Genomic DNA, 17122 nt, shown 5'->3' with positions numbered 1-17122 from the left:
CTACTCCAGCGCGTTACTGTCAAAAGATGGCGATCGTCTGACGTATAATTCGGCTACTAGTGCGCTCACTTCCGCAAATGCTTTGCGCGTACACGATGACTCAATAAATACGCGACAGTTGTCATCGCCACAATTGACGCAATAAATACGCGACACACATCAGAATTCCCCAGTACAGGAGGAGACTAAATGCTTTATCTCAGCAATAATTGTGACTAGCAGAACTTAACTAAATTGGGAGGTGGCCGTGAAGTGATAGAGTCGTCACGATGCACCTTGTTGTCCTGTTCGGTTACCTGATTCTGGCCTCTGGTCAACAGCTGGACGACGACTGGGTTGACCCATATGACTTGATCAACTACGACGCTAGCACTAAAACAATGAGGAAGCCCGCTGAGGTAGAGATATTCCTACCTGACGAAATAATCGCTATCTTTATGTCTAATAATGCAAATGAAATGTGATGGACTGCTCGCTGATATCAATTCAATTAACCACATTCCTCATAGAAACCAGTAAGGGATTTAAATGTCCCAGTCCCACGAAAAGGGCACGACGACTGGGGGCAAGGTGAACTGAAGGTCTGCAACCAACAGTTGTCTGATTTACAAACTCAAGTGAGTGCTTACATACTTTTTATAGAAACGCTGTGGACAGAAACGATGTTTACATTTTGCTTCTCTTCAGGTTGAAGCCCAAATGAATAGTATGAGACGCAACCCGCAGCAGGCCACATGTAATCCTGTTTTTAAAAGATTCCTGAGCAGACTCCTTAAGGACATACAAAGAATTGAAGTGGTACGTTGTCTTTGCCTGTCGTTGGTGTAGTGTCAACGTACTTTGAAATTTTGTCAATTTAATATTTTAATATTATTTAAAACCTTCTGCCCCCACTCCCCACACACACTTATACAGCCCCAAGACTCCGTAAACTATGATGCCACAATTCGACTGTCCGGCCAAGCCATGGCCGAGATTCAGACCTTTGTTGATGGAGAAGACGGCTGCAGATCAGGCGCTCTGGACCACGCCATCAGTCAGCTACTGGTGGACCTTCGACGACACGACTACGAGGCTTGGAGGTGGCGCTTTGAAGATACCTTTGGTGTCGACCTGGACACACTTTTGAAGGTAAGAAAGGGGGAAGTGTATTTTTCTGTATTCAAAATTTGACATCCAATTAGGAATGCAAATCATAACTTTGTCTCATAAGTCAGATTTTTTTTGGACAGATCAATTATTAAAAGGATCAAACTGCCAACCTATTGACATTGTGTTGTGACGATGCATGTTTTTGTTCTTTCTGCTAGTTGGCCCTATGTGTTTTGATTTTCACGGTCATCATCTGCACTCAGCTGTGGTCTAGCATCTCCTGGCTAGTGCAGTTCAAACGCCTGTTCGCCATCTGCTTCTTGGTCAGTGTTGTCTGGAATTGGTTATATCTGTACAAGGTGAGTCGGGGGATACTTGAAACATAGACTTCCTTTTATAGACATTGGTTTGAAGACTTTGTTTTTTTGTCAGATTGCTTTTGCTGAGCACCAAAGCAACATTGCGAAGATGGACAGCATCAACGACAAATGTACTGGAGTAAAGACGATTGACTGGCGGGATAGTTTGAAAGGTTTGTCGAAACGACGACACACCGTTGTCGATACAATTCATGTGATGATTCAAATTAAAACGTATTTGTTTTGCATCCTTGCAGAGTGGTTTAGAAGCACGTTAACGCTCCAGGATGACCCTTGCAAGAGATACTATGAAGTCCTCATGGTCAACCCGGTTCTGCTAGTACCTCCCACTAAGGTACGTGCCAGCAAATAACATTGAGAAATATCAGCACCATTTGACGTCATCGTCCCTACGGGTCAGCTGAGTCATATCTCGGCAGACTTTGAGGAAGAGGTGGAGCAAATCCTCATTCTCAAGATATAAGTCGACAAACACTCATCAGTGGTTTCAGATATCTAATCAATCTAACATAAACGATTGAAATATTGTTATTTAGTAAGTTCACTAATTTAACTAGTGCTTAAGGCGGGTGAAAAAAGAAAGTCGCAGTGGAGTTATGTGAACGTTTCCTTCTGTGAAGGCAATCTCGGTTACCATCACCACCCTCCTCACAGAGCCACTGAAGCACGTCGGCCTGGGGATCAGCGAGTTTCTGAGAGCGCTCCTCAAAGATCTTCCCATCACCCTCCAGATTCCTGTTCTCCTCACGATCGTCATCGCCATTGTGGTAAAGTCACTTGAATCGGGTCATCAAGTCAAGACAAATCAATGTTACTAAAAGACAAATTGATTTTTTTTTTTTTTTTTTTAGGTATTCATGTATGGAAGTGTGCAGGCCGTTTTCCAGTACGGCATCACTGCACCTCTACGCGGTCACAGAAGGGATCCCGCCATACCGCCACCGGAGCAGCCTCGTCTCCAAGAAATCGAGGACCGTGGCCACATGGAAGCAGGGGACATAGCGCAGCCTCGTCCACGACGCCATTCAAATGAAGCGCCGTTGCACGGAAATCAGTTTTGCAGGTCCCGGCCCACCAAAGCCAGAGAAGGGCCAGCTCGGGTGTTTGTGGAGACTTTGCACACCGCCGCCGCTTCCTCCCACGTAGATGGGGGAAGGCGTGCGAGACACATCGAGGCAGGGCAGGGGGACGAGGACGATCCTCAAGTGGACTCTGACTCTGACAGCTATGCAGAGGCCGAGGAGGAGCAAAGAGGCGCCGCCAAAACTAAAAAAAACAAAGACACGGACTGCAGCTCCTCTCAGTCCGAACATCCAAAAGAACACGACACTAAAGAGAAGAGGCCATCTGGACCTCCAGAGACTCAACCTAAAGATAATGTGCAGATAAAAGCTCAGGTATGTGGTAGTTCCTGTTTTGGGGTTATCATTACATCACCGCCATGTGCTATTCTGTGGTGTGTCACAAATAATCCACAGACAAAGCAAAACAGACTTCTGGGGTCAAACCTTCAGAGGTTCACTCAACTGAAGTCCTACATGACTTGCAGCTGATTTGAATAAGATTCCTTTGATCTTTGAGAGAGATTCCTCGAGAAAACTGGTCGAATTTGAAATTGTATTACCTCTGGAGGGGTCGACGTGACTATTTTTGGACAAAAACCTTCTGGACCTGAAACTGTAGGAATTGGACAACACTTCCAATGTTTCATTGCAATACCTGTCTCTGGAGGACTGAAAGGCCTCAACACTTCCAATGTTATATTGCAATACCTGTTCCTGCAGGACCCAAAGGTTTCAATTGGAATCTCGACAGCGCCTGTCTCACTGACAAGTTTGGAAACGCTCGGCAGTCCCCTTCAAGAGACGGGATGAAACTACGTTCGGAGCTTCACCGGTGGATGTCACAGTGCCAAAATGATGTCATCTCCGCAGAGTTGGAAGCTGAATGGCCCTTAGCCTTGACAGATGCTCTTCAAGTCGAGACGTCAATACTCTGTATGAACTGCCGGCGAACACTTAAGCACTTTAAGCACGTTAAAGAGAACCTGTGGTGCTCGGAAGAATTTTTTTTTTTTAATCCAAACTCGTTTTTGGTGATAGTACACTGTTTGAAAGAATAGGAAGTGTCAGTTGATGCAATTTTAAAGCAAAATTTGAATCAGGAATGGTGTTCCACATTGTTTTTTTTACGTGAATACATATGTTAAGGTACTTTTAGAATTGTATTTTAAGTCTTAAAGGTGGATGCTAAGGAATGTTTTTCTTTCTTTTTTGTACAATTATCGTGAGGTCGCATGAGACCCTAAATTTAACAGGGAGCTTGCATTTATTTGTAGATTACTGATCAGAATAGATTAGAATGGAACTCCTCATCTGTTTATAATATCACATCAGTCTGTAATATCACATCAGTCCAGATGTGCTGTGCATTTTGTACCTGCACCTTCACTGGGGATCCTGTTTATGACTTATTCCACATAATATTGTTTCGCAATTTTTGGACACTGGGCATTAAATGATTTCGAGATAAATGCTTCAGTGTCATTGTGGTTGAACTTGATGGCGGTTTGGGGCTTCAACATTCTAGATTTTAAATTCACAAGCACTAACTGCACCCAAGGAAAAAAATGTTGGTACCACATCCATGTCAATGAAAAAAATATAATAAAAAATGAAGACAAAAATGTAATAAAATTAAGACATATTGCAACTTGGCACTTGAAAAACAGACATTGCTTTTGATTTGTGGTTCAGCAGTTTTATCAAAAATGAAAGAACTTTATATGGTGCTCCAGATGTTTCTGTAAAAGCGCTTTACAGACTGACATTTTTGTGCCCTCTAGTAATGCCATAAAAAAACCACAAGAGGGCGTCAAAGCCTAAATAATTGGAGATAACACACCCAGCACCCACTATCAAAAGATGCCATTTGAGGGTTGTTTCTGTGTTAATGTCAAACGAATTTACAATGATATTGTGTTGAGTTTGTGGGCATTTACAATTAAACTTTTTTTGTATAAACAATTCTAAATCAATTTTAAAATCTTTCAAGTTATTGTTTGTCTTGCATGTTGGCCGAAGATCTGCATCTAATGTTCCAACAAGCAGAATTTAAAGAACACATTGAACAATTTTCGAGCCATTTAATTCTCACCCACAGATGAATATATCATTTCAAACTAAACAAAAAAAATAAACACACTGAAACGCTAAAGGGGGGGGGGGGTCATAAAAATAAAATTGATGTTTGTCGGGGGCCCCTGGGAACTCATTCCACACTCCGTTACAACTGGTAAAATTTCTCATTTTTTTTTTGTTTGTGATTAAATGTCACACACACATCAAATGGCAGGGGCCACAGATTTCGCCATGAAGCCACTGCTGGCATAACATGAGAAAATATTTGGTGTCAGTAATAATGAGGTATTAGGAAAAGCAGTGACGTTATCTTCGATTTTTGGCACTGGAAAGTTTACAGGTCATGGAGGAGTTTGTGACAACATTTAAGGTCAGGTTGGAATGACATTAGTAAAGTTACTATTAGTAAAACCGGCCTACCACAGTTGCTTGTTTATTCCTCACAATACATTCCTCATGTCAATTTGTAATTTGCTTTTTTAAATGATAATATTCCAAAAGATAGTCACGGGGTCAGAACATTACATGTGAGCCACAATTATTGATGGATAAGGCCAAAAAGTAACTTGAGAAATTTTAGGTGCTCAAACCACTATGTGTTTATTTTTGTGATTTCAGTTTGCAGTGGTTTACAACTGAACTTCTATTTCATTAAAGGTGTGACTAATATTCTGATGCGGTATATTTTTACTACAGTAATGAGCATTTTGTTATTTTACTGTAATTTTGCTTCAAACGTGACCTCAGCGTTGCGATTATAATTATTGGATCGGTGTGGTTTTACATTGTAAATACAAATAAAATAAAATGATAAATATAATTAAAAGTTTTAATAATAAATTGTATTCACGGTGGGAAAAATCTCAATTCTTAACAGTTTTCTAAAATCTTCACATTTAAAAGTTATTTTTCTGAAAATTATTGTTTTACTTGCAGGAGAAAAAAAACGGTGGCATCAAATGTCACAACACGCAGAAGTTAATGAACATAGAAAGCACAAAAAAAATGTAAAGCGCTTGCTTCAAGCTATCTCATTGCCATTTCTAGGTGAATATTATGTCAAACTAAAGCAAAGAATTAAAAACACAGTGATGGCAACTGATGTGTGTTGCGGGCCCATTCCGCACTTCATTCTAACTTCAAAAGGCAAAAAAGTCAGGTTGGGTTGACTTGTTTTATTTGTGACATCTATGATTTCTTGTTTACCTAACCGCTATGGCCGGGGCAAGATAACACCATTGACAGAGAGATGCCTGGTTAATCATACTTGATTTTTGGCCATGTGCAAAACAGCCAAGTGCCTTTATAAAGGAGCATCTGACATGGATCAGTCACATCCATCGCTATGAGGGTGCTCGTGCTTGCCTTGGCTGTGGCCTTCGTGGGTATGTCTCCTTGCTGTTAAGATAATTAGAACATTATTTTCGGATGTTTTTTGAATGTCAAATAACTCTTTATTCCTATTTTTACTATTCATTCAGCTGCCAACCAGGTCAAAGTTGGTGAGTAAAATCCTTACGAAAAATAAGTCCGTTTTGATTCATACTCAAATTGACTGTGTCTTGTTGCAGCTCCAGAGTTTGCTGTTGGAAAGACATATAGATACGAATATGAAGCAATTCTTATGGGCGGACTTCCCGAAGAGGGTTTGGCTCGTGCAGGAACCAAAATAAGGACCAAAGTACTTATCAGTGCATTGAGCGCTGACAATTTCATACTGAAGGTAAGCCGATCATTCATGTGACAGCATAAAGATATTTTCCGATGGATGTTCAAGTCATGACAACTCGTTCTCTTTCCCTCGTAGCTCCTGGATCCGGAGCTCTTTGAGTACAGCGGTATCTGGCCCAAGGATGCTTTCATTCCAGCCAACAAGCTCACCTCGGCCCTGTCAGCTCAACTCATGACACCGCTCAAGTTCGAGTATGCTAATGGCGTCGTAGGAAAAATCTTTGCTCCGGCTGGCGTCTCTGTCTCGGTGCTGAACATTGTGAGGGGAATCCTCAACATGCTCCAAATGAACATCAAGAAGACGACAAACGTCTACGAGCTTCAGGAGGTACGACTAATGGCTTTCATTGTAACCCCTGCAAATTGTGCTGACGTGTATATTTTGATTGTGGTGGAATAGCCCAGCGTACAAGGCGTTTGCAAGACCCATTACGTGATCACCGAGGATGCCAAGGCTGAGCGCTTCTTTTTGACCAAGACCAAGGACCTGAACCACTGCCAGGAGAGAATTATCAAGGATATCGGCACGGCTTACACTGAGAAATGTCCCGAGTGTAAAACGGTAGGCGCCGGTTGTCACTCGTCACCCACATTGTGATATTCGATAGCGGTAACGTCTTTTTGTTGTTTGTTTACGTAGAGAGGAAATGCCCTGACGGGAACTGCAGCATACGACTATGTCATGAAACCATCAGAAACAGGTGCTCTGATCCTGGAGGTGTCCTCGGTCGAGCTGATTCACTTCTCTCCCATCAACTTCCTGAACGGTGCTGCCCAGATGGAGGCTAAGTATGTGCTCCATTTTTTTTTTTTTAAATGGTGAAAGACAAAAAAAGAGAGATCATTCAATAAACAGTATCGGTCCTCAGGCAATGGTTGAAATTCGTGGAGGTCCAGAAATCTCCAGTGGAGCCCATCAAAGCCGAATATCTCCAACGCGGTAGCCTGCAGTACGAGTTTGGCAGCGAGCTGCTTCAGACGCCTATTCAGCTTCTGAGGATTACCAATGCTGAAGCTCAGGTACTTCAATCATTACTCCAAAGCATTTTCATTTTCACCACTTCACTTTTTTTGGTGAACAGATTGTTGAGATTCTGAACCATCTGGTGAGCAACAATGTGGCCAAAGTCCATGAAGATGCACCTTTGAAATTCATCGAACTCATCCAGCTGTTGCGTTTGGCCAAGTACGAGAGTATCGAGGCTCTCTGGTCACAGTTCAAAACGCGTACGGCTCATAGGTAATTGAAAGCTTCATTAAAAAAAACCTCACTCTTGACCCAAATAATAACTTTGCTGGTATTCCTCACTTTCAGAGAATGGATCCTGAATACTATCCCCGCCATTGGGACTCATGTTGCACTGAGGTTCATCAAGGAAAAATTCATTGCTGGTGAGATTACCTTTGCTGAAGCAACTCGGTCTTTGGTGGCAGCCGTGCACACGGTGACTGCTGACACGGAGGCTCTCAGACTCCTTCAGGCAAGTCAAGTTGTCATGGCGACCAAAAAAACCCAAAAAAGAATGAAAAGTTGTGATATATTTCCATGTATTGACCTCACTTTAGGAGTTTGCTGAACACCAAAAGGTTATGGAAAGTCCGGTTTTGAGAGAAGTTGCTGATTTGGGCTATGGCAGCCTGGTTTGGAAATACTGCGTAGAGAACCCGACTTGCCCGGTGGATTTGATCAGGGTATGATGGCTTTGTCTTTTACGAGTGAATCTGTTGTAGTAGTAACACGAACGTTATGTTTTTATTTTCCTCCACAGCCTATCCACGATTGGACTACCAAGGCTGTTTCCAAGGGGGATGTTAAGGAAATCATTCTCACTCTCAAAGTTCTGGGCAATGCAGGACATCCTAGTAGCCTTAAGCCAATCTTGAAGGTTTTACCTAACTTTGGGAGCGCTGCTGCTAATCTGCCATTGGAAGTTCACGTGGAAGGTGTTCTGGCCATGAGGAATATTGCGAAGAGAGAGCCAAAAATGGTGAAAAATTGATGCTCTGATTCCCATAACTAAAATTCTTGGAAGTAATTTTGTTACATTTTGTGCTTTAGGTCCAGGATGTTGCCATTCAGCTGTTGATGGATAAAGCTCTTCACCCAGAGCTCCGTATGGTCGCCGCCATTGTTCTGTTTGAGACCAAACTGCCCATGGGTCTGGTGACTACGCTTGCCGACGCAATCTTGAAAGAAGAAAACCTCCAAGTTTCCAGCTTGGTCTACTCTTACATGAAGGCAATGAGAAGATCCACCACTCCCGATTTTGCATCTGTGTAAGTATCTTCGAAACAATTACGGTTCATTGATTTCACTGTTGACTCATTGATATCTTTTCTTCCATTTGCAGTGCTGCAGCTTGCAATGTTGCTGTGAGAATCCTCAGCCCCAAACTTAACAGATTGAGCTATCGCTATAGCAGAGCTCTCCTTGTTGATGGCTATTACAGTAAGACCTTGGCAAAATATCAATATAGACAAGCAGAGATTGGTCAGTTGATGGTTCCCATCTTGTTTCTGCAGACCCCTGGATGGTCGGTGCTGCTGCCAGTGCCTTCTATGTGAATGACGCTGCAACAGTTTTGCCAAGGTCCATCCTGGCCAAAGCTCGCTCCTATTTGGCAGGAGCTTATGCTGATATCATCGAGGTATAATAACAAATCAAAGCATTTCTCATCAGAAATATTCACCGGTGGAATATTTACTTTATCAGATTGGAGTGAGAACTGAAGGAATCCAGGAAGCCCTTCTGAAGGTCGAAGATCTTCCTGACAGCATGGATAGGATCACCAAGATGAAAAGAGTTCTCAAGGCTGTAAGTTCATATGAGCTGTTGTATTTGGTATTTCTCTTCTCCATGGCATCCATTTATGTTTGCTTTTGTCTCTGCATCCCATCCCCAGATATCAGAATGGAGGGCCCAGGCTTCAAAGAAGCCCCTTGCCTCGGCACATGTGAAGTTTTTCGGACAGGAGATTGCCTTTGCCGACATTGACAAACCATTCATGGATCGGTTAACCGAGGTACGTGTCTGCATGTCGTGAAAAGATGGTTGTAACACAAAGCCTCAAGTCTTGGTCTCATCATTTGTCCACAGCTTGTCACCGGACCTGAAGTTCAGGCTTACGGAAGGAAGGCTTTGGATCAGGTGCTGGCTGGTGTGAAATTTAACTATGCTCAGCCACTGCTGGTTGCTGAGGTTCGTCGCATCCTGCCCACTACTGTCGGTCTGCCAATGGAACTCAGTTTCTATACTTCTTCTGTGATGACTGCCGCCGTTGAATGTAAGCTGGACCTTTGCTTAAATATCACCGGTGTGAAAATTGACATCGTTGACCCTGTCTCTTTTCCACAGTCCGAGGCACTGTGTCACCACCTTTAGCTCAGAACTTCCATCCTTCCCAACTTCTTAGATCTGACATCAGCATGAAGGCTACATTTACTCCCAGGTGAACTGATACGCTTGAGTTCACCTCTTTATCAATCTATAAAAACTTAACTCCATACCGAATGCCACTAACATCATTTTTTTTAAATATATTTCTGTGTCTTGCAGTGTTTCCGTGCATACTTATGCAGTCATGGGTGTGAATACACCAATGGCCCAAGCAGCCGTGGTTTCAAGAGCCAAAGTTCAGACTATTGTCCCAGCAAAAATGGAAGCAAGACTTGATATGATCAAAGGCAACTTCAAGTTGGACTTCCTTCCTGTTCCAGAAGTCAATAAGATTGCATCTGTACTGTGCGTACATTTTTCTGGCATCTTCTCGTGACATTATGTTTGCAATTTCCGTCGTTCATATTTTCTGCATCCCCACAGTGTTGACACTTATGCCGTTGCACGAAATGTGGAAGATCTTGCCTCTGCTAAGATAACACCAATGATTCCAGTCGACTATTCACCGCAGTCCCCAAAGAGCTCATCCAGGTATTCCAGGATGCCGCCCTCTATGAATGATGGCAAGGTGAGTTTGAGTTCCAGTCGACTGTGTTGCCCAACCTTTCTGCAAAGTAATATTGTTCCCTCTGTTATGCTGTTTCAGTCAGTGTCATCTGAGCTTGTCATCGACCCATCTGGCAAAACGAACAAACTCATTAAGGTCTTTGAGAGAACGCTGTGTGAAAAAATGGAAACCTTTGGAATCAAGGCATGCGCTGTGATGGAATCTCGCAATGCGGCTTCCATCCGAGACATTCCACTGTATTATGCCATTGGGAAACATTCAGCTTTTGTTGAGGTTAAACCAGGCAAGTGGGATGGATAAAGTCACTGGAATAAATAGTAGTATAAATGGCGGTTATATAAAAAAAAAATCTGTCTTTGGTTCTAGCTTCTGGACCAGAAATCGAGAAGGTTGAAATTGAGATTCAGGTTGGAGAGAAAGCAGCAGAAAAAATCATCAAAGTCATTGAACTGAGTCAAGATGACGAGACCCTTGAGGACAGGAATGTCCTGTTGAAACTGAAGAAGATCCTTGTTCCTGGTCGGAAGAACCGTACTTCCTCCAGCTCCAGCAGCTCCCGTTCTTCCAGCTCTGTCTCCAGCCGCTCAAGCGATTCTACCTCATCCAAGAGCTCTTCGAGTTCCTCTCGAAGAACGAGCAAGGTGGCTGACACTCTTGACCCCAATTCCAAGACATCCAGGTTGCAGAGAGCCTCTAGAAAATCCTCCAGCAGCAGATCCAGCAAATCCTCCTCCAGCAGCAGATCCAGTAGCAGCAGCAGCAGCAGCAGCAGCCGTAGCAGCAGCAGCAGCAGCAGCAGCAGCAGCAGCTCTCGGTCCAAGTCTAAGTCAAAGGTGAGCCACAAAATACTAAAGACGCCACATCAAGTCTGGAAAAAAAAAAAGAACTTATATTTCACCACTTCAGCGACATCGGTACAACTTGAATTTCGTCCAGACCCACATCCACAGGGTAATTTCTGTTGCACATTAAAAAAAAAAATTATGAAGGACATCCCTTCATCTGATTAAATTTCTGTTTTTCTTCTTTGCAGCATGCGCCCTCTTCAACTCGTCAGGACAGCAAGAGCAGTGCCCAGAGTTTTGAGGACATCTACAATAAGGTGTGTCACATTCCAATACCAGTCACATGCATTCATTTGGGAAAAATCGTTCTTAAAATATATATATATATATATTTTTTAGGCGAAGTACCTCTCTCGTAGCGTCACCCCATCTGTGACCATCCTCATCCGTGCCGTGAGAGCCGACCACAAGGACCAAGGATACCAGATCGCCGCTTACATCGACAAAGCAACTTCCCGACTGCAGATCATTTTTGTCAACCTGGCTGAGAAGAACAACTGGAGAATCTGTGCGGATGGTGTGAAGCTGAGCAACCACAAGCTGATGGTAACCGTTCAACATTGTATTCATCCATGACTTTGATCTAGCGCTAATTGTGGCTATACCATTTTTAGGCCAAGATTGCCTGGGGTATTGAGTGCAAGCAATACACGACTGAGCTCAAAGTTGAGGCCGGTATTGTTGATCAACAGCCAGCATTCCGTATGAAGCTGACTTGGGAGAAAGTTCCAAGCAACTTGAAATACTATGCAAAGCAGTAAGAGTCACTGTCTTGCTTACATCATTCAGATATTTTTGTTTATCGTGGAATCACATGATTGTCTTTTGTTATTGTTTTTTTTTTTTAAAGCATAATGTACAGAGTGTCTGAGTACATTTCAAGATACGCTCTGCAGACTGGAATTGAACAGACAAAGAACAGGAATCCTTCAAATGAGATTAAACTGACAGTGGCGGTTGTTTCAGAGCAAAGCCTGAACATTGTCTTCAAAACACCAAAGGTGAACTTTTTTTTTGCATTTTTTTTTTCTTTTATCCTTCTCACTTTGATTCCGTATCACAATCTTTCTTATATTTCCAGAGGACTATCTACAAACAAGACATGCCTCTCCCAATTTCTCTGCCCATTGGAAAAACTGCATCAGAGCTGCAGCCGTACCAGGACAGCTGGGTTGACAGCGTCGTCTACATGGTCAGCAAGGCCAATGCAGGTAAAACCATTCTCTTCAACATTTGCAATTGAAAAAAAAAATTGAACTGGATGTTACTGATTAATATCAACCAATCTGCAAAGAAATGTAAAAAAAACAAATCAGCCCAAACTGGTTATTTAACATTATTTATATATTTTTATATTATATATTCTATTCTATATATTTATTTATATATTTTTATTTTATTTTGTCCAGCTGAGTGCAAAGTCATCAAGGACACAGTGGTCACGTTCAACAACAGGAAGTTCAAGGCAGAGATGCCTCACTCCTGCCCCCTGGTTTTGGCTCAGGATAGCACCAACGAGGCTAAATTCATTGTTCTGCTGAAGAGAGACCAAGAACACGATCAGAACATGCTCATTGTGAAGATCGCAGATATGTAAGGGAATATTCATGTCACCGAAAACTGACACAGAAAGTCAAAGAGTCTCATTTGTTTTTCAACAGTGATGTGGAGCTGTATCAAAAGGACCGTGTTGCCATGGTGAGGGTTAACAAAGAAGAAATCCCTGTCAGTAGACTGCCATACCATCATCCAACAGGTTTGCTTCTTCTTCTTCCTCTTGATACCATCCTTCAGAGATTGCAAGCGAACGCTTAACGAACCTTCGCTTATTTCAGCCGACATTCAGATCAGACAGAGCGATGAGGGCATCTCTCTCAGCGCCCAAAGTCAAGGTCTTCTGGAAGTATATTTTGACGTCAACGTCCAGAGGGTAATTGGTTCAAAGTCGAGTGTAGCGACAGACTACGAGGAAGCTAACGCTGCTCTCACTGTTCATCTGTCTAGGTTAGAGTTGTGGACTGGATGAGAGGACAGACGGCTGGAATCTGCGGAAAAGCCGATGGGGAGATCAGACAGGAGTTCCGCACACCTAATACACGTTTGACCAAGAACGCAGTCAGCTATGCTCATTCCTGGGTTCTGCCTTCCGAGAGCTGTCGGGACAACTCAGGTAAAGCCATTGCGTCTGACTTATCCACAATGACCCCCTTACGCGTGGACTAACAATTGCATGCCCGACCTCTTCCAGAGTGTTACATGAAGCTTGAGTCAGTGAAACTGGAGAAGCAGATGGTCGTCCACGGCCAAGAGTCTAAGTGCTACTCTGTAGAGCCTGTTCTGCGTTGCCTGGCTGGTTGCATGCCGGTGAGAACCACCACCGTCTCCATTGGTTTCCACTGCCTGCCTGCTGGTGAGTCTACAAAATGTGCACAAGATGGTGTACTAAAATTCTGAATCGCCTTCACTGCTGATAACTTTTATTCTGTCGCAGATACCCGTCTGAACCGTGCTGATGGCATTTTCTCAAAGAGCGTGGACCTGAGAGAAACAACCGAAGCCCACATAGCCTGCCGTTGTACCCCTCAGTGTGCTTAATCAGTCCAATGTTTATTTCCATCAAGACCACTACTCCCAATCACAATAAAATGTAGGCTTTTAAACCCTCAGACCTGTGTGATGTGTGCAAGTGCTGTTTTTAAACAATACAAACGTTATTCGGTCAAGACATCCAGCTGGAGACAATCCTGGCTGACTGAATGAGACTACACATGGCCCATTTTACAGAGGACAGATTGCATACTAGTTATTAAGATGCATCCTCTATGTGGTAAAAAAAAAAAAAAAAAAAGTAAAATTCTGTTGCAAACCATCTTCATACATGATCATTTGATTTTTATTCCAAAAAATAAATGGTCATTTTGGTTGACTAAGAAAGTCTTTTTTTTCCCTAAAAAAGCCTGAAAATTTTTCATTATTTTTTCAACTAAAAAAAGCCTAACTATATAATTTGAGATTGTAGAATGATAGCAGCACCTGGATATTAATGTGAATGGAATGGATGAAAACAATGAGAAAAGGCCAATAAGCAGCTAACAGCTTGCAGCAACCTTTTCATTTTTTGATTGGAGGCAGAAAAGAACAATGAACTTTTCATTTTTGGAACAATGAACTTAGTTAATAAAAGTCCATTTATGAACTATGAAATGAAAAAGTTCATTTTAAAATTGGTGAACTAAACTTTGAATGAACTTTTCATTTTTGGAACAATTGTTGTGCCACTCATCCCCAGTCAGCCCAGTACAGGTGTGGCTCATCTCAATCAACCAAGCTGTTCCAGATCATCTGGTCAGAGGCTGTCTACAAAACCCCCTGAGAGACAGTGCTCAGCGCTTCGACGTTAACCTCCGTGGTCAGCGCTCAACTCCACGTCAAACCAGTGTCTCCTCCCTCCTATCCACCTTGGATCACCTTTTCGTTAGAGAAGTAAATATATTGTTTTTACCCTAAAACCTCAGTCTCTGTGTCTTGTCTCCTGGGTCCTCTGCACTTTTGGCTCACCACCCCAGCTGAGCGTAACAACAATGAACTTAGTTCATAAAAGTCCATTTATGAACTATGAAATGAAAAAGTTCATTTTAAAATTTGTGAACTAAACTTTGAAGAAGCTTGTGTAGAAAATGAACTTTCCCAACACTGTTTTGAAACATGCCCAAGGCTTTATTCTTTCTTGAATGATATCCTTAACATTATGTCCGAGCTCATGGCGACTGTGTTTGTCCATCCATCCATCCATCCATCCTGTCCCTACGCGGGTCTCAAGGGTACCGGAGCCTATCCCAGCCGTCATCGGGCAGTAGGCAGGGGACACCCTGAACCGGTTTCCAGCCAATAGCAGGGCACTCAGAGACAAACAACCATCAACACTCACACCTGGGGCAATTTGGATTGCTCAATCGGCCTACCAGGCATGTTTTTGTGAAGTGGGAGCAAACCGGAGGACCCAGAGAAGATCCACGCAGGCACGAGGAGAAAATGCAAAATCCACAAAGGGCCAGGGGTGGGATCAAAACCACCACCTCCAAACTCTAAGATGCACATGCTAACCAGTGCAACACTGTGCCACCTATGTACAGTAAAGACATGAAGAAAAATGACCATTGTGTACTGAATCGCAGACTGCAAATCTAATAAATCTCAAAGCAAAAAAAAAAAAAAAAAAACCTCACTGTGAAGGATAGACATATCTTGCACCAAAAATTGAAAATAGTTTAGAGGGACCTGAGGGATATGATTTATATGCTTGTTTGAATTTATTAAACTATTTTTAAATCTTATGGTGAACATGTGTGTGATATTACATGCTATTAAATATTTGTATAATTCTCATTAAAATGTTTATTTTATACTATGTCTGTCTACAAAACTACATATGAAAGGTTTACAAACTTTAAGTTGAAAATAGTTTAGAGGGACCCGAGGGATATGATTTATATGCTTGTTTGCATTAAACTATTTTTAAATCTCATGGTGAACATGTGTGTGATATTACATGCTATTAAATATTTGTATAATTCTCATTAAAATGTTTATTTTATACTATGTCTGTCTACAAAGCTACATATGAAAGGTTTACAAACTTTAAATTGCATTGTTAATGTATTGTATAGCAAAACACAATGACAACTCTAACGTGTTAGCTTATTATTTTTACTAATACATCTGTGTTGCAATTGATATTGTGTATGATTTCTTTAGTGTGTTATGCAAATGTTGAATCAAGACATTCCGACTCCCCTTATTGAGTTACTTTGACTTTGCAGATTATCATGACCTGGATGACTGAGAATCTGCATATTGCTTTATTTGCTTGTTTGTCTAAATTTCTATTCCTGCTTAATCTCCCGAACCTTTTTGCACGTGTACTTCTCCAAGGTTTTAAATAAATTTGACTGCGCCACAAATGAATCAACTGCTGCCTCGCAACAAGTGGTAAATATAACTTTATGAGTAAAAGTAATATGAGAGATTTTCCTGGTCAAAGTTAGTCTTTTTTTAAATACTGTATCTTGTGCACTACTTTGACAATTGTTCAAATGTCATGTCGTCCACGGTCACACTGACCACAATCAAATAAAGCGAGCAAACAACCATAGTCATTGTGCCCTGTTGGTGTGAACTTTGAAACCAAATTTTAACTATGTGACACAGACATGATAGATGCATTTTAATTCATTAATTCTACTGCTACAAATTCATTCATAAAACCTCAGTGTGAAGACAATATTTGGAGTTAAATCAAATAAAAAGTGGTGTTTAATTCGATTTGGTTCATCAAACACTCATGTCATCATCTAATGAATGCAAAGGTTTGATTCTGTCATAAATTACCCCTGTTTAGGAAGCAATTTTATTATTTTTTTTTTTTTACATAAGCTTTGAATAATAGATCAAAATCTATCGATCCGTACGATTAAGTTTGTGTATTTGTGTGTAAAGCAAAAATAATATTAATCAAATTAAAACTAAAACAATTTGTTTATTTGTGCTTTGTTAAAAAATAAAGAAATTGAGAGAATTATTTTGTAAAACAAAATACACTAAAAATAAAAAATACACAAAAAAACAATAAAAAAAAAGTCTAATGTATAATTCGTTTGAATTATATATGATACATCTATTCTGTCATTTTCAGTTAAGACAATGATTAATGTCAAATAAATAAGATTTAGCTTTAAGCCAAATTCAGTTTAGGCATGAATAAATGTAACTATGTTTATCATTGGTGACCCGCGACACTCATGAGGATAAGCAGTTCAGATAACGGATGGATGGATAAATGCAGCATTTTCTTCTGATGGCACATTATCAAGAAGACAGCAAATATTTACAAATGATGCTTGACTTTGACCAAGTAAATAGTTGACCAGCACAATTTTTTGCTATAAAAGGCTGCTTGTGAGTGCAGATCA

The 17122-nt window shown here is 41.4% G+C and overlaps 2 protein-coding genes across 3 annotated transcripts; both read left to right on the top strand.

Annotated features, from left to right (window-relative positions):
• Positions 1–122: 122 nt before the first annotated feature.
• clcc1 (chloride channel CLIC-like 1) lies at positions 123–4005 on the top strand. The gene is made up of 10 exons (XM_085928825.1): positions 123–398; positions 510–617; positions 688–798; positions 916–1131; positions 1311–1451; positions 1525–1624; positions 1709–1806; positions 2093–2239; positions 2324–2869; positions 3257–4005. The coding sequence occupies exons 1-10, from the start codon at positions 270–272 to the stop codon at positions 3344–3346; spliced, it is 1686 nt and encodes a 561-aa protein (XP_085784951.1). The 5' UTR covers positions 123–269; the 3' UTR covers positions 3347–4005.
• Positions 4006–5957: 1952 nt separating this feature from the next.
• Positions 5958–13798, top strand: LOC147046990 (vitellogenin-2-like). 2 transcript variants are annotated; one of them, XM_085928677.1, is made up of 34 exons: positions 5958–5997; positions 6094–6114; positions 6184–6335; positions 6420–6671; positions 6744–6905; positions 6984–7132; positions 7213–7363; positions 7426–7583; positions 7659–7824; positions 7910–8035; positions 8113–8331; positions 8403–8620; positions 8695–8792; positions 8867–8991; positions 9057–9158; positions 9247–9366; positions 9441–9627; positions 9699–9792; positions 9900–10085; positions 10164–10308; positions 10387–10591; positions 10675–11141; positions 11215–11259; positions 11342–11410; positions 11493–11699; positions 11768–11910; positions 12004–12154; positions 12235–12364; positions 12563–12746; positions 12815–12909; positions 12989–13083; positions 13158–13323; positions 13402–13563; positions 13645–13798. In XM_085928677.1, the coding sequence occupies exons 1-34, from the start codon at positions 5958–5960 to the stop codon at positions 13746–13748; spliced, it is 5094 nt and encodes a 1697-aa protein (XP_085784803.1). In that variant the 3' UTR covers positions 13749–13798. The 2 variants fall into 2 exon arrangements, with proteins under 2 accessions (XP_085784803.1, XP_085784802.1); XM_085928676.1 differs by having other exon boundaries at positions 10164–10591.
• The last annotated feature ends 3324 nt before the right edge of the window (positions 13799–17122 follow it).

Source organism: Syngnathus leptorhynchus, chromosome 13, assembly GCF_054491065.1.
Source record: "Syngnathus leptorhynchus isolate UIUO chromosome 13, UIUO_Slep, whole genome shotgun sequence".
NCBI classification, from domain to species: Eukaryota; Metazoa; Chordata; class Actinopteri; order Syngnathiformes; family Syngnathidae; genus Syngnathus; species Syngnathus leptorhynchus.
Note: the sequence above shows the minus strand (reverse complement) of the source record. Positions and strands in the feature narration are given on the sequence as shown.

Excerpts from the sequence above, each read along its gene's own strand:
- clcc1 (XM_085928825.1), top strand. The coding sequence starts at position 270 with ATGCACCTTGTTGTCCTGTTCGGTTACCTGATTCTGGCCTCTGGTCAA. Across the intron at positions 618-687 it reads TGTCTGATTTACAAACTCAA|GTTGAAGCCCAAATGAATAG; the intron begins GTGAGTGCTTAC and ends GCTTCTCTTCAG. Across the intron at positions 2,240-2,323 it reads CGATCGTCATCGCCATTGTG|GTATTCATGTATGGAAGTGT; the intron begins GTAAAGTCACTT and ends TTTTTTTTTTAG.
- LOC147046990 (XM_085928676.1), top strand. The coding sequence starts at position 5,958 with ATGAGGGTGCTCGTGCTTGCCTTGGCTGTGGCCTTCGTGG. Across the intron at positions 10,086-10,163 it reads AATAAGATTGCATCTGTACT|TGTTGACACTTATGCCGTTG; the intron begins GTGCGTACATTT and ends GCATCCCCACAG. Across the intron at positions 10,592-10,674 it reads TTTTGTTGAGGTTAAACCAG|CTTCTGGACCAGAAATCGAG; the intron begins GCAAGTGGGATG and ends CTTTGGTTCTAG.